Source organism: Populus euphratica, unplaced genomic scaffold (genome assembly GCF_000495115.2).
Source record: "Populus euphratica unplaced genomic scaffold, PopEup_1.0 scaffold97.1, whole genome shotgun sequence".
NCBI classification, from domain to species: Eukaryota; Viridiplantae; Streptophyta; class Magnoliopsida; order Malpighiales; family Salicaceae; genus Populus; species Populus euphratica.
The window spans coordinates 198,487-224,602 of NW_011499981.1; the positions used below are offsets into that span (position 1 = coordinate 198,487).

The 26,116-nt window shown below is 35.0% G+C and overlaps 5 protein-coding genes across 10 annotated transcripts; 4 read left to right on the forward strand and 1 right to left on the reverse strand.

Moving 5' to 3' along the window:
- Window positions 1-3,371, forward strand: LOC105139766 (putative F-box/FBD/LRR-repeat protein At4g03220). Of its 3 annotated transcripts, XM_011046361.1 has the most exons (4): window positions 1-652; window positions 771-1,143; window positions 1,258-1,416; window positions 2,912-3,161. In XM_011046361.1, exons 1-4 carry the CDS (start codon window positions 618-620, stop codon window positions 3,134-3,136), a joined length of 792 nt encoding a protein of 263 aa, XP_011044663.1. In that variant the 5' UTR covers window positions 1-617; the 3' UTR covers window positions 3,137-3,161. The 3 variants fall into 3 exon arrangements, with proteins under 3 accessions (XP_011044663.1, XP_011044661.1, XP_011044662.1); XM_011046359.1 differs by having other exon boundaries at window positions 2-1,143; XM_011046360.1 differs by lacking the exon at window positions 2,912-3,161 and adding an exon at window positions 3,168-3,371 and having other exon boundaries at window positions 6-1,143.
- A 1,143-nt stretch (window positions 3,372-4,514) lies between these two features.
- Window positions 4,515-9,605, forward strand: RCF3 (RNA-binding KH domain-containing protein). The gene is made up of 8 exons (XM_011046362.1): window positions 4,515-5,499; window positions 6,304-6,774; window positions 7,042-7,290; window positions 7,843-8,097; window positions 8,638-8,720; window positions 8,843-8,951; window positions 9,042-9,168; window positions 9,287-9,605. The coding sequence occupies exons 1-8, from the start codon at window positions 4,750-4,752 to the stop codon at window positions 9,304-9,306; spliced, it is 2,064 nt and encodes a 687-aa protein (XP_011044664.1). The 5' UTR covers window positions 4,515-4,749; the 3' UTR covers window positions 9,307-9,605.
- Window positions 9,606-12,189: 2,584 nt separating this feature from the next.
- On the forward strand, window positions 12,190-13,317 carry LOC105139825 (putative F-box protein At3g52320). Its single transcript, XM_011046435.1, has 3 exons — window positions 12,190-12,484; window positions 12,568-12,847; window positions 13,008-13,317. Exons 1-3 carry the CDS (start codon window positions 12,190-12,192, stop codon window positions 13,315-13,317), a joined length of 885 nt encoding a protein of 294 aa, XP_011044737.1.
- A 511-nt stretch (window positions 13,318-13,828) lies between these two features.
- On the reverse strand, window positions 13,829-19,304 carry LOC105139768 (RNA polymerase II subunit B1 CTD phosphatase RPAP2-like protein). Of its 3 annotated transcripts, none has more exons than XM_011046365.1 (8): window positions 19,112-19,304; window positions 17,804-18,397; window positions 17,112-17,300; window positions 15,969-16,637; window positions 15,681-15,874; window positions 15,334-15,597; window positions 14,640-14,798; window positions 13,829-14,166 (listed from the first exon to the last, which is right to left on the reverse strand). In XM_011046365.1, the coding sequence occupies exons 2-8, from the start codon at window positions 18,390-18,392 to the stop codon at window positions 14,062-14,064; spliced, it is 2,169 nt and encodes a 722-aa protein (XP_011044667.1). In that variant the 5' UTR covers window positions 18,393-18,397; window positions 19,112-19,304; the 3' UTR covers window positions 13,829-14,061. The 3 variants fall into 3 exon arrangements, with proteins under 3 accessions (XP_011044667.1, XP_011044665.1, XP_011044666.1); XM_011046363.1 differs by having other exon boundaries at window positions 17,079-17,300; XM_011046364.1 differs by having other exon boundaries at window positions 17,079-17,300; window positions 17,804-18,429.
- A 909-nt stretch (window positions 19,305-20,213) lies between these two features.
- On the forward strand, window positions 20,214-25,227 carry LOC105139769 (Tetratricopeptide repeat (TPR)-like superfamily protein). 2 transcript variants are annotated; one of them, XM_011046366.1, is made up of 9 exons: window positions 20,214-20,368; window positions 21,507-21,743; window positions 21,931-22,207; window positions 22,767-22,917; window positions 23,508-23,730; window positions 23,822-23,913; window positions 24,111-24,246; window positions 24,493-24,824; window positions 24,927-25,227. In XM_011046366.1, exons 1-9 carry the CDS (start codon window positions 20,325-20,327, stop codon window positions 25,175-25,177), a joined length of 1,743 nt encoding a protein of 580 aa, XP_011044668.1. In that variant the 5' UTR covers window positions 20,214-20,324; the 3' UTR covers window positions 25,178-25,227. The 2 variants fall into 2 exon arrangements, with proteins under 2 accessions (XP_011044668.1, XP_011044669.1); XM_011046367.1 differs by having other exon boundaries at window positions 21,934-22,207.
- Window positions 25,228-26,116: the final 889 nt, after the last annotated feature.

Below are 26,116 nucleotides of genomic sequence, written 5' to 3' on the forward strand. Positions count from 1 at the left end.
TCTTCAGATCTCACTCCAACCAACCGACAGATCACTCAAGAAGTTGCCGCCTCCTCCACCTCTCATTCCATGCGGGTCGGGTTTGTGGATCATATCTACGACCACCCATCCATTCCCAGTCCGGCTCACCACCGTTGCTTCCTTCTCTGCTTTCCTAGATTGGGTCAGGTATCACTGATCCTCCACCGCGTCCTCTGGTTATCCGGGTCTTTGGTTTTTGTTTTTTTTTTTTTTTTTTTTAAGATGGAAGATAGAGAAGCTGGATTACAAGACAGATTGAGCGATCTACCAGACTACATAATTCACGAAATCCTTTGTTTCCTCGAGATTAATCAAGCGATCCAAACTTCTGTCTTGTCCAAAAGATGGAAAAACTTGTGGGCTTCTGTTCCAGACCTGAATTTCAGCAGCAAAAGTTTTACAGAACAAACGTTTGCTAAGTTTCTCCGAAGAGTTATGTCCAAAAGGGAAGATTGCAACGTTCGGAGACTTGACATGTTTGCCCATTTGCCTGTTCGTCTCTCATCAATGGAGGGTTTGATAAATTACGCAGTGGCTCATCAGGTTGAGGATTTTCGGTTTGCTTCCAATGATGTCCAACCTGTTTCCTTACCAGCATGCGGTTCCTTGAAGACCCTTTTCTTGTCTCGATGCAAGTTTGGTGATTTGCTGACATCTTTTGGTTTCGGTTTTGTTAATCTGACCTCGTTGGACTTGTATGTGTGTTGGTTTTGTTATTCTGAGAATGATTGTGGTGACCCTTTTGCTAGTTGTCGGAATTTGAGGAGGTTATGTCTCCGTTATTGTCGGTTTCCATCTTTGAAAAGGTTGAAAATTACTGGGTTTCAGCTGGCTAGCTTAGAAATTCAAGGGTTCGGGTATGGTGATCGAGGGTTACAAGAAGGTTGTGAGGTTGAGATTTTTGCGCCGAATCTGTTGTCTTTTGTGTACAAATTCTCCAAACCAGTGGATTTCTGTGGGCTTCATTTTCCATCTCTTGATTATGTTGAGGTCCATGTTTGGCAACATGGTACTGATGAGGCTACTGATCATGACAAAAGAAGGGTCAGTCTGTTCTTGATGAGTATGTTTGAAGGCTTTGGGAATGCACAATCTGTCAAGTTATATTGCGAAACCATTCAGGTATTTTTCTGTAATCTTCACTGCTGGTGATGAAGTAGTAAAAAAGAAGTTTACTAGCTGCTGTTTTATTTATCTTACGTTGAATGAGTTTTGGTGTCCTGGCCTTTTTGCTAGGTTCTTGATTTGGTTGATGGATTGCTAGAACAACAACCTTCTCCCTTTAAAAGATTGAAGAAAGTAGATGTGCAATGTAATCGTGAATCATTCAAGGTACCTGCTCATGTGACAAACTACTTGCTCGCTGGCACTATTGGGCAGGAACTACATCTAGAGGTAATTACGTTTCATTTCATTTTTATTTTTTTTACATATACATTACTTCACAAGTATAAGGGGTATGGGCATAATTGATGGTGTAGTTTCCACGTCAGCTTGGAAATCCATCTGTTCTTAACCAGGATGTGGTTAGCTATGTTTAATGCATTGTTTTGTTGTGTGCTTACTGTCCTAAGGTAGAGGGATGATGTGGATCGACATTAGTGACATGCTTTTGTGAAACTTGCAATTCCAGCCTTTATTTTTCTTCCTCATTTTTGAAGAATTGATGGTCAATGTTTAACCATATCTGGTTGATGCTTCTAAATGCAAAGAAATTTGACAAGTTTTGTACACTATCCTATTTTGTTTTGATCTTGCCAATTAATAGAATATAATTGAAATTGGATTTTTTACGTGATTTGTCTATGCTTGTTAAGTCTAGTTAGGTGATCGAGTGTTGGATCAATCTCAACCCATTTAGGGTTTGTGACAGGGGTTGGCATGGCTCTATGCTCTCAAGTGTATCTGTACTGTGTACCTTTAATGAGTTTAAGGAAACAATAACATGGATGCATTCCTTGCTTTACATTGACCTGCCTCCTTCGAGTAAACATTTTTAGACTAGATTCGGGAAACATCTTTAGCTACTACCTAATAGACAATACAAATGGCTTAGCATTATACTGTCATAGGTATTCCATTGACCTTGATTTGGTGCAAGTTAATTCTTTCCTTCTCTCTCACGAGTTATCTCAAATAATGGCATACCTTTCTTTAATTTTGACTTCCTTGTTCATTCAGATTGTCAAAATCTGGCATTTTCTTTTAAATGTGCATATCAATCTAGTCTTGGTACCCTTTTATTTGCTTTTCTGTTATTCAGTTCATTTGTCCTGACAATTTGGGAAGTAAAAATAAAAAATTTAGTTATGCATCACCTTTTATTTTGGGGAAGTCTTTTTTCTCTGTTGGTTGTGGGTGTGTGTATTTACCTGTTTTGGTTAAGCTTATATCAGTTCATCTGTATATGAGCTCTGCTCTTCAATTTACCTTCACTTTTGTTTGGATTGCATTGTCTGGCCAGATTTAATTTTCCATGGGGATTCTTACATATGTTGGTTGTCAGATTTCATTATTGAATTTCAACATTCGTTTTGTCGATGCTTGTTAAGCCATAAAGTCCTAGGTAGGTGACCAAGTTTTGGCATCAATCCCTGCTCATTTAAGGGTCATGATAGGAGTTGGCATCAGTAGATGCTGTCAAAGTGTTTTAATTGCACTGTGTAAAACATAATGAGTTAAGGGAATAATATATGGATCCATTCCCTGCTTGATATTGACCTGCTTCCATGTCATTCTCCATTCATTCAACCTTTTTAAATAGAATTAGGAACGGAACCTTGTTACCTACTTTCAAATTATTGACATTACAAATACCCCAGCATTTTATTGTCCTAGGTACTCCAAAGACTTTAATTTGGTGTTCATAGATTCTTCCCCTCTCTGTCAGGTTATTGAGCTGATCGGAACATGCAAACTGTTGGTGGACCTTTCTTTTTCCTTTTTCCTTCTCTCCCTCCCTCCAATGCTGACTCCCCTATCCATTTGGAGCATAGAAATCTATCATTTGCTTTTATATGTGCATATCTATTTAGTCTTAATTCCCTCTTTTGCTTTTCTGTTATCCAGTTCATATTGTCTTGACAATGTTGTGAGGCACTGGCTGAAGATTTAGTCTAATGCATCACCTCTTCATCTTCTTGCAGGTGCCAACCTGATGATTAGCAGCTGCATATTTCACAGGAGTAGATTTTGGCGGTGATGGATAAATTCATACCAAACTTCCCTTTCCTTTAGCTTACCTTTCTTATTGCAGCAAAGGCGTCCATACATTGTGAATATCTTGTCTTGTCTCAGCAGGCAAGTGCATGGAAAGATAGCTTCATCTTCATAACAACACTCCCAGAAAGGCTGAAAAGGAATGCAGGAGAAACTACGTTGTGCACAATCGCTTAAGAAAGAGAACTTCAAGTTTAGTCACCAATCTATGCTTCTTGTCTTCTTTTTTTTCAAGTATATACGCAATCAATTTCCTTCCTTCAGAACCTCTTGCTAGAGGACATTTGTGAAGTCTATGCTGCAACGATCGTGCAGGTTATACTCTCTGATCTTTCCAGAGCTTTAAAATGTTGCTAAAGTAGATAGTTGTAATTGCAAAAATCCTCCTTTTGGATTCTATTGTAAATTTCAATGAAAAATGAATTTAGTGCTGTGATTAAGATGAAGAACTGAATGGTTACCCAAAGAGATTGTTGATTAGAGAGAGAGAGAGAGAGAGAGAGAGAGAGAGAGATAAGTGGACAAAAGTGGTTGCCCATGGTACACTGACTGCCCATCGAAATACGTGACCTCGTTTGTTGAGAATGAAGACCAATTGTTTCAATATATGGAAGTTATAACTATTTTTTTTAATAAAAAATCAACACTATAATTTATGATATTTAATATTTATGATAATCTAATTATAAACTCTTAATTTTATTTAATCTAAGTGAAAAATGATCATAAAAAAGTTATATTGTTAACTAAGAAATGAAAGCTTTTATATTAAATTTATAATAAAAATTAAATACACAGCACTAGCTATATATAAAAGCAATAATTTTAATATGTTATATTGCTAAAAAGTTCTATATAAAAGAAATAAAATTATATTGTTCATGCCTTTTATTGATTTTCTAAAAAAGTTAAAAACTTCAAAGGAAAAACCATAAAAAGCCTCTAAAATATTTCTTTTTCAAACTTACTATAAATTGAAAAAAATACTTTTATAGTTTTTTGAATGAAGAAATATTATATTTCAGTATAAAATTGTAGTTTTTTTTTATTTTTTATTTATTTTTCTAAGCTTTTTTCTAAACACTTAAAAAATTTAAATAGTAAAATGTAATATGATGAAAACCATAGGAACTAGAATATAGTTTTTATTTATTTTTGGACCATTGAAATTTAACATTTGATCACCATTAGAGAGTGAAGTACATAAAAAAGAAGTAATTATTATTTACTTTTAGTCAAGCTAACTTATCACTAATGTATGACTCTCACACATACTCTCTCTCTCTTCCTTTCTCCTTTTAAGATACTCCCATTCCTCCTCCTGCCACTAGGGTTCTCCAAGACTCACACAGGGCAATCAAGCAGCAGCGCAGGCAAAGACTTAAAGAACCCAAGTCCTAGCAAGCAGATTGCAAGAAAGAATCAGACTTTGAACATTTTGACAAATCAAGAACTAGAGAGACAGATCTTTAGTGTATAACCTTTGCATTTTGTTGGGTTTTCAAGAACATGGAGAGATCTAGATCCAAGAGGAACTACTATTATGACCATCAAGATTATGACAATGACAACCTCAACAACAACAACAACAACAACAACATGGTTAGGACCAAACCCAGATACAACAACAACAACAACAATTATTACCGTCAACGGGGACAAGGAGGCAATAACATGTTCAACAACAACAACAACAGGTTTTCAAGAACCCAGCAGCAGCAGCAACCACAGCAGCAGCAACAAGACCCATCATCGACATTAATGGTGACAACGAGTTACAGAATTTTATGTCATGATATGAAAGCAGGGGGGGTGATTGGTAAGTCGGGGAGCATAATCAAGTCCATAAGGCAACACACGGGAGCGTGGATTAATGTTCATGAGTTGATTCCTGGTGATGAGGAGAGGATAATTGAGATTTCAGATACGCGTAGGAGAGACCCAGAAGGGAGAATGCCTTCGTTTTCGCCAGCGCAAGAGGCGCTTTTCTTGATACATGATAGGATTCTTGAGAATGATTTGCAGTATGGTGTGGTGAGTAGTGGTGCTGGTGGGTTTGAGGAGGACGAGTATGTGGGGAGAGGAGGGAATAGAGTGGCTACCAGATTGGTTGTGTCAAGAATGCATGTGGGGTGTTTGTTAGGGAAGGGAGGGAAGATTATTGAGCAGATGAGGATGGAAACAAAGACCCAGATTAGGATTTTGCCTAGAGATCATACCTTGCCAAGATGTGTTTCCGTGTCTGAGGAGATTGTTCAGGTTTTATGTTTCCCCAGCTCTTGTGTTGTGCTTATGACTGACTATTACTGCTGCCTGGAACTTTTTTTTTGAACAAAATGTTGGATGGAGCTTGATGTTGGTGAGACTGAAACTGAAGCTTGAACTGACCATATCAGGGGAGTTATTGGATTTGATTTATAAATGACTAATTCAATTTTGAAATACAATGGGTTTCATGCAATGTTTGGGAGTCCTGCAACGTTATACTTGAGTATTGAGCATTGAGGCCTAAGAGTACCTTGGGTTTTCATTGAATGATTATAGGATGATTCTGACATTATGAAATTTATAGGATTTTAAAGAATTTATCACTGCAATGTTGTTTAGATATTTGGCTCGATCCATTTAAAACCTGAAAATAGATCAATGAATGGAAGATGATGAGTAAGAGCTGTCATTTGTTTAACTTGAGGGAATTGTGGCTGGTTTTGCTTTCTAATGTGTTTGGTGTCTTTAATTTTTTGATTAGAGAATCAGATAGTTGAGTTACTTTCAATAAGAGTTTCAGGATGTGAATTATTGTTAATGGAAGTTAAATTCATGACTGCACGCTTTGTATATTGGTTCCTCTGCTGTTTGATAAGATTGAGTTTGTTGTAAAATGCACAATGTGATGTTATGTCAGGAAGGTACTAGTTTGAGATTTCTTTACCAATGGAGGGTTTTGGAATTGCATGAAGCTACTGGTGTTTTTCCTCTCTTGAAGCAAATGCAAAGCTAGAATAAAATGGTTCTATTTGAACCATCATGTTCGGTGCCTCATGCATTGCACTTTCCTGGCAGGTTATAGGTGATGTCAATGCTGTGAAAAATGCTGTTGCTATTATTTCATCAAGATTGAGGGAGAGTCAGCATCGTGACCGCAGTCATTTTCATGGACGAGTACAGTCACCGGAACGGTTTTTGGATGATGATTATATTCCACACATGAATACACGCCGTTCATCAATGGATGGACCACCGTCTTTTGGATCACGATCATCTGGCCCCAACTATAGAAACAATAACTATTCCTCACGAGCACCTGGTTTTCCTGTTGATGCTGGGGCAGATCCCATTGCTGACAGTGCACAGCCCTTTTATGTCGAGGACCTCGTGTTTCGAATTCTTTGTCCAATTGACAGAGTTAACAGAGTTGTTGGAGAATCTGATGGCTTAGTGGACTTGCTTCAAAATGAAATAGGTGTGGATGTTAAGGTTGCTGATCCTGTGTCTGGGTCTGATGAACAGATAATCACCATCTGCTCTGAGGAGGTACTATGCTTATAGAGTGTGCTCAAGTTTCTATTCTGTGTATAAAGCTATGCTTGTCTTTTTAAGTGGTGTTCTATTCCTTCCAGTTATGCTTTGCCACCTTGCTTCCTGGTCTATTGGTTATGAATTTACCCTTCCCTTTAATTTGAGTTTTATATTCTATTATATCTCGGTATATTTTCATTTTGTTTCCTTGGCTCTGCAATGTCACCCATCTCTCCAATTTCAAAGGTTCTAACATATCTATTGGTTTACATCAATGCTCAGGGTCCTGATGATGAGTTGTTTCCTGCTCAAGAAGCTTTGTTGCACATTCAAACTCGCATTGTTGATCTTGTTGCTGATAAAGACAACATAATAACAACGAGGTTACTTGTCCCATCCAGTGAGATTGGCTGTTTAGAGGGAAGAGATGGCTCCTTATCTGAGATGGAAAGTTTAACTGGTGCCACGATAGAGATCCTGCCAAAGGAAATGCTTCCGACATATCTATCGGGGACTGATGAGCTTGTACAGGTCTGTCACGCGACCGTATGATAAACACCATTGAAACAAAGACTTGTATATGCTTGATTTTAAATGTCACTTAAGACAACATAATGAATAAACACTAATGAAACATAGACTTATATGATGAATGATGCTTAATGTCACTTAAGACATTTGGATGAATGAAAATAACTTTCTGGCTCACTATGGGGTAGTTTTGTGACGGAGAATTGTCATAACTGGCACAGTTAAGTTTTGATAGATAAGAGTCCCGGACTATCCTGTTTGGTGCATAAGTGCAGGACAGTTTCCTCATGAATTCATTTTCTGGCTGACTGTTCTTAATGCCTGTGGGTCAGAAGTGAACAAATGTGAGGCATCCTCCATATGGATACTTCTTCCCTGTGCTTGTGGTGTGTACTTCGTAACTTGAGGATGCTCTTAAAGTATCATTTGTCAGTTGCCATGCGTATGATGAAAGATAAATGAAGTGTTGAAATCTGGGTGCCATGAGATCAAATGAGAGCCTTGTGAATAAGACTTGTATTGTTTCCAAGTGGTGTTTGATGTTCTCTACAGATTCAAGGGGAAGTAAAGGCAGCTCGTGATGCTCTTGTTGAAGTGACATCAAGACTTCGTAGTTACTTATACAAGGATGTCTTCCAGAAAGACCTGCCACCAACCGTGTCTGCACCGGTCCCTGCTGGGACTGCTGGAGGATTGCAGGCAGCTTCTTCAAATAACCCAACTCCAGCTCGTGAAGGTCACAGTGGTGGTGATCCTCCTGCAACCTATCAGAATGTGCAATCTGCTTCAACAGCACAGCCATCGAAGGTTCATTTTTTTTGCTTTCTGTGTATCTGAGTACCCATCTGCTATTGAAGAAATTGGATAAAAATCTAATCAAATTTAATCTTGGTTCACATTTTTGATAATGTTCAGCAAATAAGACTTTTAAATTAAGGCTCAGACAAAGTTGAATTAGAACTTAATTTTTTTTTTTAGCTTATCTTCCGAAGGTAAATTCAAAGTATTGCTGTTCTGTTTGCTGCCTACTTGGAGTGCCCTAATAATTTTTGTAGCAAATAGCTTCCTTGTGCAGTTCCTGCCGGTCTTATGCTTGTTTACTAATGGACTTTAAACCATTTTTGTTGGATGCAATTCATATAATCTATCAATTGCATGATATAGCTTTTGGTCTTTCTAAAAAGAACAACATTGAGGAAAAGAAATCTATCATTAGATTTTGTGTGAGTGTCCATTGTAGAGCAATGTTTAAATTAATGAAGGAGCCGGGGTTGAGTTCAAGAAATCTGTAATTCTAGTTCTTTTTATTTGAGATTTCGAAAAGGTGAGTAACCCTTGATTTTATAGGATGCTAGAAGATCTAGTGCTGAAACAGTGAAGCAGAATGAAAGCGAACACCGTGAAGATTTGCCTCCTCCTACAATGAATAGGTAGTCAATTAAACTATACTTAACAATGCTAGGCAGTACGTTCTTTCTTGCAATACATTAGGCATATCTCAAGAGCAACATCTGATCTCCACTTTGTAACATGCATCTTATTTTCCTGTTAGAATCCCTGTAACACTTGTCACTAGGAGTATACTTGAAGTTGTCATACCAGAGCCTGCAGTCCCCAAGCTCATTACGAAATCGAAAAACAAGCTTGCACAGATTAGTGAGGTGAGCCTACTTTTGCAGCAAGTTTCCATCGATTATTTACTTACCTTAAGTTTATAGTATTTCTAGCTGCCCTCTTCATTATGGTTACAGTTATCTGGAGCCAACGTAACCCTTGTTGAAGATAGACCGGATGTGACAGAAAAGATCATACAAATATCTGGAACCCCGGAACAAGCAGAGAGAGCACAGAGCTTGCTTCAAGGCTTTATTTTAAGCAGTAAGTCCCTCTCTATCTTCTTCTATTTTCTACATGCCTGCGTGCATTTTGACGTGCTTACTCATTTCTTGATCTTATAAATTCAAATGAAAAACTCGGTCCTTTTTCTTCATTTCAGTACAAGAAGATGGACCTTAGGTTAGTCACTGAAGCCAACGAACTCGGACTTGGAGCTGGCTTCAAATGAGAAGAATTCCTGATGTTCTAGTATAATACCTAGAGAATCCATTCTGTCCCTTATTTGTATGTAATTGATTTGGTATCTGTTTTAAATCACAAATTTCGGGAGCAAGAATTTCACTGTAAATGTAACTATTTGAGCTCATTGTTTTTTCTGCAACGCCACAATTTTCCTGTATGAATTGCAGTTTCTCTGTTATTGTTTTGTATCTTAATGTATTTCCTTTGCATCAATTGTCATCAGCTGGATTTAAATTTTCGAATTTGCCCAGTAGCTTCGGATGCCATAGATGGTGGATGGGAGTTTTTGTAAGAACTTGTCAGTAATATTTCTTTCCCAGCTGTACGAACTCGGACTATAGCTCTCGTAATCCTATAGCCCTCGTAATCCTATAGCCTGAACCCACTCATAGCTTTTATCTAACAATTTGAAGTGTTGAACTCGTAAAAGAGTTGGTACCTGGATCGGTAGTCATGGAGGAGTTCCATTTCTGAGGTCAGTGCCAGTAGAAATTTATTCTTTTCAATGCAGGTGTGTTCTTAAGATTCATCTGAGTAAAAAATTAATTTCATTTGATGCAAGGAAAACAATTTGTCATCTTTGTTTACCTGGGAGCTTGAAAACAACTTACTTTGTATATCCGGGAGCCTGTTTCATTTTCAGTTTCGTCTGAAGGTAAGCAGCAATTGTGTAAGCTCCCTTGATAACAACGAATAATAATAATAATAATATTTTTGATATTTAACGATTTTAAAATATAAAAAAATTAATTTTTTATATTTTTAAAAACTTCATTTGGTATGCAGTTTCAAATAGCTTTCAGCTATTAGGGCCGTGTTTTGTGTTTTTTGCTTTAGATTGAATAATTTTATTTTTTTAACAAGATAAATAAATAAATATACATGGTTGCTGAGCAGGTTTTTGGCCATAAAAAATATTCCAAGTCAAAAATATAAAAGTTTATAATGAAACTACCTAAATAAATCAAGAATTATCTATGTCAAAATAAAATAAAATCAAGAAATAAATATAAATTGAGATATTTATCTTGCAATATGGTTCATGTATTTAATTATATTTGATAATTTTATTTTTTAAAATATTTTTTTATTTAATCAAATAATAACATCATATGCACATATAAAAATGATATAATAAAAAAAAATATAAAGTTGCAAATATTTAAAAAAAATTATTAAATTTTATGTGAGAATAGATGATTTTAACCAAAGGTTAAATTGAAAAGTTAAGAGATATAAGTGGCTATAAATATCTAATATTTAAGCATGGGTTATAAACTAATTGTATTCAATAACAATATTTTCATATGTTTTATTTAATAAAAAAAACATGTATAGAAAAGTGATTGAATAAAATTAAAGGAAAAAAAATTCTATAGGTTTACATAGAATCATATTGTATATAAAAAATTAAATAAATTTGTTAAGAATCTATTAAAATTAAAATAAAAACTAATAAAGGATAAAATCACAAAAAAAATAAAATAAAAATAAAAGGATAAAACAACAAAAAAAACTAAAAAAAACTTAGATGCACAAGCTTGGCTTGGGTAGCCTTGCGCCCCTAGTCTTATAAAAAGCCCCAGTGGCTTTTCAGCTTAAGCCTACTTGGTAAATACTAATTTTTTTTTTGTTTATTAAAAAGCAAATGACACATTGCTTGTCTTTTCTTGAATTTCAATCATTATAGTAAAAAAATTAGAGTTTATAATTTTTTATACTTGTTAATATAAAAAAGTGTGCTTAGAAAAAATCTTATGTATCAATCTTTCATGAATGGAGAGAATTCATTTTTAAATTCAAATTAAATTGTTTTAATTTCATGGATATCCAATCAAAACTCTCTAACCCTTTTCCTTTCTTTTCTTTAAATACATAACAATTTTAGAAATTAATTTCAGTTCATTCATCTTAAAATTTGTATAATTAAGAAGTAGCAATTGAAAAATTATTTTTCTTTCAATTACTTCTAATATAATAACTTATACACCATGAATGAAAATATGCAGTGAAGTCTTAATATCACAATAGGTTAATTTGTCAAGTAGAGTTCCAAAAGCAATTTTAATTCTTTAATAAGTTCTCTTGTTGTTCTTTGTGGCCAGCTTTCATCAATAATATTGCTGGATTATCATAAAAAGAAATCTTTAATAATTTCACACGTTGATTTCTTGTTTTTCAGTTAGAAAGATGATGTCTTGATGAAACCCTAGATCGGATGACATTGTTTATTCTACCATGCTTTTTTTTTTGTCATCAATTTTTTGTTTTATTTTATCTTATCCTTGCACTTGAATATGATGCTTGCATCCATTTATATGACTCTCCTAAGATTGCAGAGCATTTAAAACGGATAATAAAGGAAAGAAATTAATGGTGGATGGCAATTTATTTTTCTATAATTCAATTATTTAATTTTGTAAACTATATCAAAAGACGGACTAGATTACAGCTGACGATCATGAGCTAGGAGACGGACGAGGTTATGATCCAGCCCTGGATATTAGAAACGTAACCAAATGCAAGAATGATTCCTTTAATGAGATGAACTGATGAGAAATTTAAATTTAAATTGAAACCAAGTGAAAAAAAAACACTTGACATGGTCGTATATGCTGTTTCTTCTTCTTCTTGTTCGCCTAAACCCTACAACCCTAAGAATAAACTCTCATCAAGCCTAAACCCTAACAATAAAAATAAATTCCCATTAAAAATACCGTCTGGTTACATTCCCCTCACCGATCCTGCCCCTTATCTTCGTTCGGTACTCTCTTTTTCTCTGATCAGTTTTCTAATTAAGGAAGATAATCTTATATTCAAATGGGGAACAACTACTTTTGGCCTGAAGATATAATTAGAGAGATTCTGTTAAGATTACCAGTGCAATCTTTGCTTCGATTCAAGACTGTTTCTAAATTTTGGTTTGATGTCATTACAAGCTCCAACTTTATTGACAGCCATTATCAACATCCCTCAAAACCAAAACGCTTTGTTATTCTCACACAGCGGCGAGAATTATATAGCATATCAGTGCTTCCCGGAGGAATAAATAGAGTTGATGATCGCAGCATGCCATTCGCACTAGAAGCGGATAAATATGCAGCAGAAATTGTGGGTTATAGTAATGGTTTAGTTTGTTTAAGTATCCGTTCAAAGATATCTAATGATCTTAACGCTCATATATATTCTGGAATCCAGCAACAAGGCAATACCGAGAGTTACCTCCTAACAGGATTTGTTACAGTCAAGCTCAAGGGTTTGGTTTCCATCACGGTATAAACGACTACAAACTGCTCCAAGTTGCTTACAGAAAGAATGGCCAGCTGGAAGCTAAGGTTCTTGCATTGAGCACAGGTTCTTGGAGAAAGGTGGAGGACACTCTTCCTTCATATGATTACGGTATTGCAAAACCGGTGGTTGTAAAAGGAGTGTGGTATCACATGGCAACAACTGCTCGAGAAACACCATTTATTATAAGGTTTGACATGGGCGATGACACCTTCTCCAAAGTGAAAACTGCACCTATACCTTTATCATTCCTCTCCTCAACTTCTCGTTAAGAAAGTGAAGTAGATGGAGCACAAAGACTTGCCTGCAATTTGCGTATTCGAATATAATTACTGGATCCCGTATCCCAGCTTATCTTTCAAGATTGATATATGGTTAATGAGCAACGAGCAGTCTTGGACAAAGGTATTGACATGTAGTCAGAATTCCGTTCCCATTTCTGATGTTGGCTTGCTGCCTTTAGGGTTCTGGGTTGATGAAGAAAGTATAATCTCGGAGAACTACAAGAGGGATGGCTTGAGCTTGTTTAATCTCTCGACTAAGCAATCGAAAGTGGTTGTGGTAGATGAAGCCAGAAGGTTTGGAAGTGCTCATAGATATGTGGAGAGCATGGTTTCAGTCTACCCTACCAGAAGTCAAGAAAGGGACTCTACAAATTAATCAGACAGATCATTTTATATAGTTCTTCTTTTCCTTTATTAATTTGTGAGAGTTTTCTGTTACTCAACTCAATCAATTCTGAGCATTCTACAGTATATATTTGGACTTGAGAGCTTATTCAGGCTGCTAGGCGCTAGCAATAAAATAATTTATTTAAGAAATGCAAGAAGGAATTATATTCTTAGCTAGTAATTTCAGGTGAGCTCATGTCTTTGTATCCTTTAGTCTCCATATTATGTGTTTGATTTGTTTTCTTCTATACCATAACGAGCAGCATCAATATATTATATTCAGATGTCTTCCAAGAGGGTACCGTGTTCCTCCTTTAGCTTGATTTTTCATCATTTTTTTTACTAAATAATATTTTTTTTTTTGTGTTTTATGGTTATTTCTCTTTAATATATATATTAAATAATAATCAATACTTGGATGATTAATGGAAAACCGAAACTATGAAGTATAATTAATACTTGGATATACCATATTTACTCTCCTAAACTCATTCAGAATCTGTCCCAAAAAAGATTGAGTGGCCATATTTTATTTTCCTCCTTGTCAAGTGTAAAAGTTGTGATCGAGTCTGAGAGAGTATATTTACAAAAGGCTGATACAAAATCAACATTACACTTCACTAGTAAACAAAATTAACCTCCTAATTTAAGGATGTCTTCGATGTCCGAATCTTACAGAGAATCAGAATTTAAAATGTCTCGGATGCCCACAATAAAATATTCTCAAACCACACTACGCTCCACTCTGAGGCGAAAACTGAGGTGCTCGGCCAAGAGGTATCATGAGATCCTTCATGACCTCATACTCTTCTGCACTCATGCGGACACCATCCACCACCTATATATTTAGCCAACAACAAATCCAGTGAAATATACCATCAAAGGATTTCTTCCGTACAAGGGATTTAATGCTCAAGGATTCTGAAATGTAAATTCAAGCAAGACTAAAAATCCCAGTCTGATTCTGCAACTACGCTACCTGGCTAAATTTCTTATGCAACGAGTTCTAATATTTCAGTTTGATACAAAGAGTCACTTCAGTCTTCTATTCTTTATATTAAATACAGACCCAAAAAAGCTTCCAATATAAACAGTGAATTTTGTCGAAGCTGATGTCTAATCAAAATGTACGATTCATATATAACTTCCCGCTTTAATTCTGCAACAATTATTTTAGTTTCTATTCACATGTGCAAAGATTCTTTTTTTAAAGAAAGACAACCCCCCTCTTGTTTTAGGACTTCGCTTTCTCAGCCTTGAAGTAAAATTAACAAGAGAATTAAACCAAATTTAAATATCAAGAGTATTCACCTTCTGAATCACCATTCTCCTATTATCCATGTATGAAATGAGTGCTGGGATCCTGCATACAGAGAGAGCTTCAATGAAGAGAAGCGCTATGACTTGCCACTGTTTCATTCTGAATGCTGGAACTGCATCAAGGAAGGACATTGTACCCAACAAGTTCGCCTGTATAGGGGTTTCAAGCAGTCAGACCAATCACAAACAATACTTCTCCCAAGTTTGCAGGCAACAAATTAATATATTTGTTCATTTATCTCAACTCCATGATGCACAGAACAAATCCTATTGAGTTAAGGTCAAATTCTTATGATGTTCTTTCTGAATGGAAAGCAAGAGATGAAAATAAACTGTGTTTCCCATAATTGAGGACATGCTGCATCTTATCAAGTGAAACGTAGGATATTAACAGGTCAATGACAGACCTAACAAAAGCATACTTATATCCACAATTGAGTATGGAACTTTGTTCAATCATTAAAACAGTGTGCCCAAATAATATTGCTCTATCTAACGTTTATTTTTGCCCCTAGTGCATGGGTTGCCCCTTTATTATCATTGCAAAACACCTCCAAATGCTTTAAAGAATATATTGCAGCATTAATAATATCTAGGAGGCCAAAATCCATATCCTGTTGCCATACTGCTCTCACAATAGATTATACCCACTACTGCTATAAAATAATAGTTTAAGAATAAATACCGCTCCTTGCTCCAATGTAGATATAGGTATCGGCAGCCTGAGATCAGCAACAACAACAGGAAATGCCCGACCAAGACAACCCTCAATAGTTTGCTGGATTTCAAAGGAGCGACCATCTCCCGAGACAATCTTCCGAGGGTACTCCCTCCCATTAACCATTGAGTATTCCTCATGGGAACTTTCATCTTTACCATATACATATGCCAAAGAGGATGATGTGACCCATGCAAACAGAGCCATCCATATTGTCGCGAAAGAGGATAACTGGAAAGATGTCAGAGCATAGGAAGTGTAAATCTAAAATTGCAGGCGCTTGTGAGCTTAAAAAACAAGTATCAAGAGTTTACCTCCAAACTGAAACCTTCAGGAGGCGCATCATACCATGAATTCTCGGGATCAAAGCATTCAGATTGAGGAATCCCAGGCTTTCCTGGCCACTTAAGAGTCGAGGATTCTTCATCAAGCACATCAACATACTCCATGGGATCCCCTTGATCCAAATCATGTGGTTGAGGTAATATGACGAGTCCAGCTTCAGACACTGAACATAATTTCAAGACAACACAAACTCAGAAAAATCTTATTTTGTCAACCAAAAAATTAATTTCATCAAACTTATGTGTAAGATGACATACGAGCATTACTGGCATCAGCATCTCCAGACGCAACAGCTTCAGCAGCCTGGCTCAAAGCTTTAGCACATGCTTCAGCTGATTCGAATTTTAATACATAATCATCATCTCTCTTGTCTATATTGTCTACAATCTCAGGACCTGCTTTTGTATCTTCCATTTCCCTATCCTCGCAAAGATCTCTACTTCCAGAACTACCAACTTTCTCATCAGCCCAAGTAACAGAGCGAGCTAATTTCTTCGCACCAGAAGTCTTAAGAGAGGGCTTGAGTGATGATTCAACCGGTTTAGCTGCTTTTTCAGACATGGATTTTTCTTTAGCTTCAGCAGTAATTGTAATGGAACTGGTTTGACAGGAATCAAAAGGTGAAGACAGATCTTGACTGCTAAGCTCATCTTTTATAGGTCCTTTACTTCTATCTTCTTTCACCTTCCTTGATGTCTTACTAGAATCAACCTTTCTACTAGCAGAAGATTGATTCTCAGAGCTTTTCTGAGATACCTTTTCTTTCTGTTTCTGTTTTTTTGTTTTGGAAGTAGTGCCTGCCAAACCTGAGGGACTTTTTGAAATGCTATACTCATCTTGAGTGATAATGATGGTGCTTGTGAAGTTCATGTCATTGATGAAAGAGTCTTGTTTAATACTTTGTTTAGCACCTTTAGTTTCTGATCCTGTAATGCATAAATACAGTTCACTGGAGAATTGTTTGACAAATAATATTGGAAGGAAATGAAGCCAAAACAATTTAATAAAGAACAGATGGTAGTTGTGAGCGAACAAGAATGTCATGAATAATGTAAATTTGGAAAAAACCTTCAAAATGGTGTTAAAGGACAGAAATAGAAGCTTCAATTCTTGGAGATTTCACATTTTAGGGTCCAAGTAAAATTGACAAAAAGCTCTACCCAATTAGCCTTTTAAAGCTAGCCAGCTTATTGGAATTTGATTTTTCATTCATGAAATAGTGATGCATAAGAGAAGTTCTAACTGAACATCAAAGTTCTAACACAACATCTCTGCAACTTAAATAAAAGTTTCATTCATTGCATGCTTGTCAAGAATATGAATTAAATATAACTATAAGATTGAATATAAATCCTTTGATGTCTTACTAGAATCATCCTTTCCATGAGCAGAAGACTGACCCTTAGAGCCTTTATGAGATCCTTTTGCTTTTGGTTTCTGAGTTTTTTTATCAGTGTTGGTGTCTGTCAAGCCTGAGGGAGTTTTTGAAATGCTATATTCATCTTGAGTGATAATGGAGCTTGTGAAATCCATGTCATCGATGATAAAATCTTCTTTACTACTTTGTTTGGCAGTGTTAGCTTCTAGCCCTGCAATGCATAAATAATCACCATTCAGTAAAAGTAACAAAATGGTATCAGCAAAAAACTTTTTGAATCCAAAAGAAAGGGAGAAAAGATCTTACGTCAATAACCGAGAGCACTATCAAAAGAACAAGTCAAGCACTATGTAAATTTGGAAAGAAACTACAAATGGTAGTAAAAAGGAAGGAAATAAAAACTTCAGTTCTTAAAGGTTTCACATTCTAGGGCCCATCAAAAATTGAAAAGAAAAGGAAAGTAATTAAAAAAATCTACCCAATTAAGCCTTTCAAAGTTAGAAGCTTAGTGGGATGAGAATTTACTTCTTATGAAACCGATAAGAATAAGAAAACTTCAAACCCAACATCTCAGCAACTGAAGTGCAAGTTCGATTCTTTGACAAACAGTTCCATTTGTCGAACAGTTGTTTATAATACGAGTTAAGTACTACAACACCTGAAAGATTAACCCAAAGAAAAGCATAAATACAACCAAAGATTTAGTACTAATACCTTCTTTGTGATTTTTCAATGGTAAGGACTTTGAATTACGATCCCGTTGTGGAACATACCCTTCAATTGCATTTGAAGGACCAATCCATTGTTCAAAAGAAACCTCTCCCTCAACTTTTTCTGTTTTCTCCTCGATCTTCAAATTTGAAAAACCCAAATCCCCATTCTTCCCCAGACCACCCTCAGAACCCAAATTAAAATTATCAAACAACATCAAAACCTCATTAAGTTTTGCTGGATTCAATACCAAGCATCTCTCTTCTTGCAAGCTCCCAGAAAAAGTTCGACTATTAACAACACAACTAGAAGAGCAATACATGTACGTTTCGTTTAGATCATAAACTTTATGCTCCTTCAAAGAAATGCGATAACGGCCCTTTTGAGGGCGATCAGATGGCAAAGAATTGCCACAGAGAGGGTAACCACAGAGGTTTGCTATCGTTCGTTCTGTAACAACATCTTCATAGTCACTGCGCGACATTATAGATCCAGCTGCAAATAACTGATCCTCATTTTGGATGCCCTCGAGAAGAGAGAGTTGTAACTTATAAATAGTATCCTTAACAACAGTTAATTGATCTTTCGCCATTGATGCTTCACATACAAAAAATATGAAGTTGGTCTCACAGCAAAATTAACTTCAATTCACTTCCAACAAAATGCAACTGGAAAAATTCTAAGCACGTAAAAACCAACTAACATTGCCAATATTTCATATACAGACAAGATTAACAGATTCCGTTTCAATCACCTCTGAAATAGTTAATAGCGTTGAAGTTAATATATTTAGAAGAATTTCACAAAAATAAGAAAAGAGCTAAAACTTTCAACTTCATTACTGAAACTATACCATACAAACGTCCACATATAACAAAGTTCAGCAATTGATCAAAAATACCCAGCAATTAGTTTCATTCTTCTATCTAGTTCTAAAGGAAAACAGCAAAAGAGAGTGAAACTTGCACTGGTTCCTAAAGTAACGTATCAAAGCTTTCCAAAACTGGTTTATTAACTAAGCTACTTGAGCAGAAACTACTAAACCTAGAAAACATTTGGTGATAAATTGACAACGGGACGTTATATTTCACTTCAATTTTAAAGAATTCAAACCATGTTAACTCATATAAACCCCAAATTAAAAAAATTCAAGTTTTATAGCGGTATCTTATCGAGCACTGAGTCTGCAATACAAAATCAACCCCAATTTTACATACCAAAACCAAAAGTAACTCAAACCCAATATTTATCCATTCAAAAGAGGAGGAACAATGCAAAAACAGAAGCTCAACAAAGACTTTCATCACTTACACTCAAATCTTCACCAAAAGAGAAGTAAAAACAAGAAACCCGAATCCAGCCCACTAAAACCAACAAAACTTTCCCTCAAACCCAACAATCTCTCAAGGTTGTGTGTTTATATTAAGAATTCAAATCGATTTTTTGGCGAAAAAGATCACCTTTTGAATTAATTTTATTATGGTTCGTTTTCTCTTCTCCTCGTCTTCTCGGCCCCCCGCCCCCACCACCCCCTCTATATATATATATAAATACAAGATTTTGATCATGAAACGGTACCGTACAGGAGAGGCGGTTTGTCTTGGCTTATATCATGAAACGGTACAGTACAGGAGAGGCGGTTTGTCTTGGCTTATTTTACACGTTCGCTGCCTGCTCTCGTGTTTTTATTAGGGTAAACTTCATTTTGGCCCCTATAGATGCATTAGTGTTTGATTTATACCCTTCTATTTTAAAATTTATCGTTGTTATCTGATAGTAATGCATATAAACTTGGGCTTCCAAAGCACATTTCTAAAGAGGTCTTGCAAACTCAAACAAACAGCCATGAATGGGTAGCTAAATTTCTAAATTTACAAGACTTCATTTAAAAAGAGAAAAAAGAATAATTAAAAAAATATTTCCTTGAATTTTCCATTCCCATTTTATGATATAAGAAAATCCACCTCAAGTAATTCAGATAATAAACTAATTCCAAATCTAGAAACTAATTGATAATATACTCCATAAAATATGTAGTTTTTAAACTCGATCGGTGATAATTCAGAGTAAGGTTAAATTTTTATATTAGAAAAATTAATTTTAATGTTTATAAAATAAAAAAATTGAGTAATTTTTTTTAATTTATACTTAGTTAGATTTTGAGTTGATTGAACCCAGCTTGATTTTAAAATAATAATGCATTGATTTTTTTTTAAAAATTATTTTATTTTTGTGTTTTAAAAATATTTTTAAAACACAAAAATAAAATAATTTTTTTAAAAAAATTATTTTATTTTTGTGTTTTAAAAATATTTTTAAAACACAAAAATAAAATAATTTTTTTAAAAAAATTATTTTAATATATTTTTAAATAAAATATAAAAAACAACAGCTACAATATTAACCAGGGCTGTAAGACCTTATCAAAGCCGAAGACAACCTTGAACAGATTATCTCCAATGTATCATTTGAAACCAAAACAGTGAAAATCAGGTCGCTCTGTCTTCTCCACAGCTCCTCGAAAATGGCAGTTTCCCTCCTCCATCACCCTCCTTTAAGCAACCAACGGTACTTTCTCTCTCTATCTTGTTATATATAATTCAGTTTTGCTGACACTCTTTTGTATGTACTTGGCGTCTGCTATATATATATATATATAGCTAATTACACTCATATTTGGCTGAGATTAATTGGTTTGTCTAGCATAGGACTGAAAAAGAAAATACCCCTTTTCAACTATGTTTGAAGTAGGTGAGTTTTTTGAGCTGGGTAATGATAACTCAATGAATAAAGGTATCTTGGAATTGCAAAGTAGAAATTGCCCAATTCAAGTTGGTGTTTCATATAGTGATTGTTGTTGCTCCTGTTTGAATTTGTGGCAAAAAAAACTTATTTCTGGAGACTATATAGCTCAACTTTGAAGTTTGTGTGTAGTTGCTTCAATATTTTGTGGGGAAGCAGGCCTGGATTAGTATGCTTTTTCGCTTGAAATAGAGATTAAAGTTAGTCTTTGTCAATGACATAGAGACCAAAGGGAGGTTTCTTGAAAGTCTTGTCCTTGAATGCGTTTTTCATATAAAACTGTGACAATTTGGTTGTAAGATGAAGAGCTGTCATGTTTAATGACGGTATTACACAACCATTTCGGGATGGGTATGGGAGGGAATGATTTGTTGCAAAGTGGTTCATCCAAGCAGGACATTCATTCATGTCAGCACCATCAAAATGCAGAAAAGCTGTCATGTTTAATCGCTGTCATGTTTGGTTGTAAGATGAAGAGCTGTCATGTTTAATCGTATCAGCTCAATTAAATTATTGCAGAAAAGCTAATTTAAAGTTGGAATAGGAAGTGATTTGTGATACGATTCTGAGCTATCTTAGTATACTTCTCAAACTTCTATTTATTTCCTTGTACCATTTCTCATAAATAAGCTTGATGAAGGATAAGAAATGCTGCTTCTGGCTTCCTTGATAATGTTCAAGTTGACTTGTTATTTTTGTATTTAAAATGGTTCTTGATTGAAGCATATCTGAATGGAACATCACTTCCTGCCTTAATTCCATTATGATATGTGTATATTTTTTTCTACACATCTACCTATTCATGTAAGATTTGTTGTTGTAAGACATAAAATTTTAACATCCTGTAATCTCATGATGCTGTTTCGTGGATGAATGGTTTGATATTCTTATCTGACTATTCCAGGATAACTCAAGCGTTTGTAGACTTGAATTCAAGGTCTTTGCAGAGAGGCATCACTTGCTTGTCAATTTGTCTACAGAAGCAGAAATGCAGCATTGAACTATACATGATGCCCACTACAACAGTTGCTCGACACTGGATGTTGAAAACTTTTGCTTCAGCTGGCTCATTAAATGCAGAAGTGGAATGTCAAGAAAATCACATTTCCTCTGGTTTCTCAACTTCAAATGACTTCCGGAGGTTGAAACTTGCTCAAATACATTTAATAGACTTTCTTTTAAAATGATGCCTTTAATATTTTCCTGACCTTTTTAAAAGTTTGGATAACTTGTTTGAACAATATTTTGTAGTTGGTCTCGGACAAAGTTTGAGACTAGAACTTTTAAAATGGTCAAAAGCCTTAAATGACATTTTTGTTTTGCATCAGCAGGTCTAAAACAGTGGCTGACAGCTCAAGTAAACCCCCAGATGGTGTGAATGATTTTGAGAGACAGCTGCAGGAGTTGTTTGATGAAGTCAAAATGATGATCAAGATGGGAAACAAAAATGATGCCATGGATCTACTTCAAGCAAATTATGAATTTGTCAAAGAGCAGATCAATGCAGGTTCTAGAGGCATTGAAGAAGCTGCTACTCTTGACATCATAGCCTTGGGATACATGGCTATTGGAGACTTAAAGTCTGTTGGGTTTATCCTGAACAAGGTTACTTTCTTTTTCCTAGTTTGTTGCGTTTTCAATCTGATTCATGTGGTTGAAATTCTTTGTTAAACTTTTGATGTCTGTGGTATGTGTTTGCTGATCCTGCTATTCTGTTCTTAAATTCATGGCTTTTCTATACTTCAGTTTGTAATTTTCTTTTAGATTTTGTCATTTTTTGAACAGGCTACCTGAGTTGACCAACAAATATAGAAAACATAGATTTGTTCTCTTCTTATAAGTTATTAAGTTAATTCTAGCTCTCTAGTTTAAGAGAAAAAATGTGTCTCTATTCGTGATCATGGGGTATGTTAAACATAGGAAAATGTAAAATTTCTATGTCAAATTGTTGTCGGTGATAGTTCTTCTTTTTCATTGGCCTTGAGCCTTGTCAAATTGTTCATGGTTGCATTTTGTTTCTTATTCTTTCATTCTCAACAGTTTTTTTGGTATATTTATACATATTAAATCAATTTCTGGTAACCCACATTTATGTTGACAAATGAACATACATGCTTAATATATCTCTTTGTTTCTCTCGTGCTTCATTTTCATGGATGGCCAGTTGGACGAAGTTGTCGAGAGTCTAAAGGATGATGAACCTCTTCTGGATTCAGTACTAATACATATGGGAAGCATGTATTCAGCTTTGGGGAAGTTTGAAAAATCCATGCTTGAATATCAAAGAGTTATTGCTATTGTAGAGAGAATACACGGTAAATGCCTTTTAATTTAGTTTTCTTTTTTTGCTAAGTTCGCTTGATATACTACTTATTGTAACATTGTTTGTTTAATTGCTCTTCAACAATTAGCAGAAGTTAAAGTCCAATGTTGAAGCTGGACGTGACTTAATTTTTTATTACACTATAGTAAACTTTCCATATTTCCTGCCCCCAAGCATACCAAAATTTTCTAGCAGTCCTGTTGTTGACAAAATTAGAATTGCCCAAGTCATGAGTGCAACTATAATTCATGCTGTTGCATTTTTCTTATTCCATTTATCCATGGTATGCTAATTGTGTTTGGGCTATATTAATGAACCAAATAACATGGTAGTTTTGTCAAGTTTTGAGCGGTTCCACATTATTGACTCTGAGGTCACCCAATAATCATAAAATGAAAACTGGATCAACATTGAATGATGATATGAAGTTTGATGGAGTCTCAAATGGTTTGATCCATTGAAAATACATTGCTTTATTCCTGCTCTTAATGCTGCAATTAACCTTTGAGATTTCCTCCAACTCTTTAATGATGAGGCAAGCCCAAAACTTAACAGTTGTCCTATGAAATTGCTTTCTTTTAGGGAAAGGCAGTGCTTTTCTTGTCTCACCATTGTTGGGGATGGCAAAAATTCTGGGTTCGATTGGAAAAGCTACCAAAGCGATAGAAGTCTACCAACGTGTGATAAGTATTCTGGAATCGAGCAGAGGAGCTGAAAGCAAAGATTTGGTAGTGCCTTTATCTGGTCTTGGCAATCTTTTGATCAAGGAAGGAAGAGCCACTGATGCAGAAAGTCTTTTTAATAGGTTACTTTACTTTCTTTTGGTGTCTTTATTTAATCTTCGAAGTTAAGTTATGACTATTCACCTCCTTGCTGTTCCTTTTTTTTTCCTTCAGAATTTTAAGCATATATAAGGAGTCATATGGTGAATATGATGGAAGATTTGGCATGGCTTTGTGTTCGGTAGCCCATGTGAAGTGTGCAACAGGTAACTATGTGTAACTCTCTCGTTTTCACCCTCTCACACACTGAAAGATTCATCCATGATGGTGGATTTTAAACCTCCTGCTTTACAACAATTTACTGTTGATAAATACAATATTAACCTTGTAAACTCTACTGCTGCCACTTTTCCAAAGTTATCAGTTAAATCAACTTAGTTGCTCATATTCCAATGTTTTGCAGGGAATGCAGAAGAAGCTATTAATTTATATAGAAAGGCTCTTCAAGTCATCAAGGATGCAGACTACATGGCTCTAGATGACAGTATCATGGAGAGGATGAGGATAGATTTGGCTGAATTGCTTCACGTTGTAGGAAGGTAAAGCCAGATAAAACTAACTTTTATGTTGTATGATTGATTTGGAGGGACTAGAAGCAGGTGGCGCCCTTCTGTTCATTGTTTTTTATTGCTGAAAAGCTTTAGGGATTTGTTTGCTTTGCTGGAGCTTGTCAAGCGATTTTTGTGTCATTTCATTGTTCCATAAAAAGAAAAAAAAAACTATATTGAATTTCTCAAAAAGGAGGCTAACGTATTTCCTTTTTGTTGTTATATGGTTTCTTGTAGAGGAAATGAAGGCCGAGAGCTACTAGAAGAATGCTTGTTGATCACCGAAAAGTATAAAGGAAAAGATCATCCAAGCTCAGTGACACACCTTATTAATCTTGCAACCTCCTACTCACAATCAAAGAACTATGTCCAGGCTGAGCGCTTGTTGAGGACAAGTTTGGAGATTATGATGAAAAGTGTGAGACCGGATGATTCATCCATCACCTTCCCGATGCTGCACCTCGCAGTGACTCTCTACCGTTTGAATCAGGATGAAGAAGCAGAGCAACTCACACTGGAGGTTCTGCGCATTCGTGAGAAGGCATTTGGAAAAGATTCTCTTCCTGTCGGTAAGCCTTCTTTCCCCTTTATAATCATCTAACTAGGCTATCTGATCAGTTAGTTTGTGGGTTCTGAGCAATGCTGATGTTATTTCTTGATACGTATGGCAGGGGAGGCTCTGGACTGTCTGGTTTCCATCCAGACCAGATTAGGGAAGCCAGAAGCTGAGTTGTTGGATCTTCTAAAACAAGTTCTAAAGATTCAAGAAAAAGAGTTTGGCTACGAGAGTGAAGAGGTTATGAGAACCCTAAAGAAAGTTGTATTCTACTTGGATAAAACAGGAAGAAAGGATGAGAAATTTTCCATGCAGAAAAGATTATCTGTGCTCAGGATGAAATATAATCAAATGATGCAATATTAATGTGATAGTGGTTGATTTTTTGTTGGATGTATAATTTACTTTCATTGTTTCTTCTGAATTTCTTTATAATTTTTTATCCAATTTCGTATATAATGGTGGGAGAAAAAAAAACAAAAATAATTGGAATATTGGATTAAAGTTAAAAAATTTATAATAAAATCTAGAATGAATAAAAAAAATCGAAAAACTATTTAATATGAGAAAACCAAAAAGAAATAATTAAAAAACTAAATTATAAAAAAACCAATTAAATCGATTAAAATTTTAAAAAAATTAGGTAGTTTGGTTTAGTTTTGGTTTTATAAGTAAAAACTTTAAAAAACATAAGCGAATTGAACTGAATTCAAATTGAAAAAAATTGAAAAAACCAAGCTAAACTGAAAACTTTGAAAAAACCAACTTATTTGGTTTGGTTTTAGTTTTATAAGGAAAAAATTAAAAAAATTAAACTGAATAGAATCTAAACCAGGAAAAAATAGGAAAAAATTGAGTCAAATCGAAAAAATTGAGTAAAAAAAAAAGAGTCAAATAAAAAGACAGAGCCAAAACTAGAAAAAACCGAATCAAAACCGGATAAACTAAACCAAACTAGTTTGAATCGATTTTGTCCTAAAAACAGAGTCAAAACTAGAAAAAACTGAACTAAAGCTGAGAAAACCAAGTCAAAATCGGATAAACTAAGCCAAACCAATTAGAACCGATTTTGTCCTAAAAATAGAACTGAACCTAACCAAAACCTGTTGGTTTTAATCAATTTCAATTTTTTTAAATTTTAATTTAATTAATTTTTTATTTAAAAACTAAATTAAATTAAAAATAATCATGTCTAATAAAATCCACGCCCTAGGATCCACAATGATGAGACCCTTTTGATTAAAAATTTAAAATAGACTTTTTACTTATGTTAATTTGTTTTTACAAAAGATTAATAGAATAATT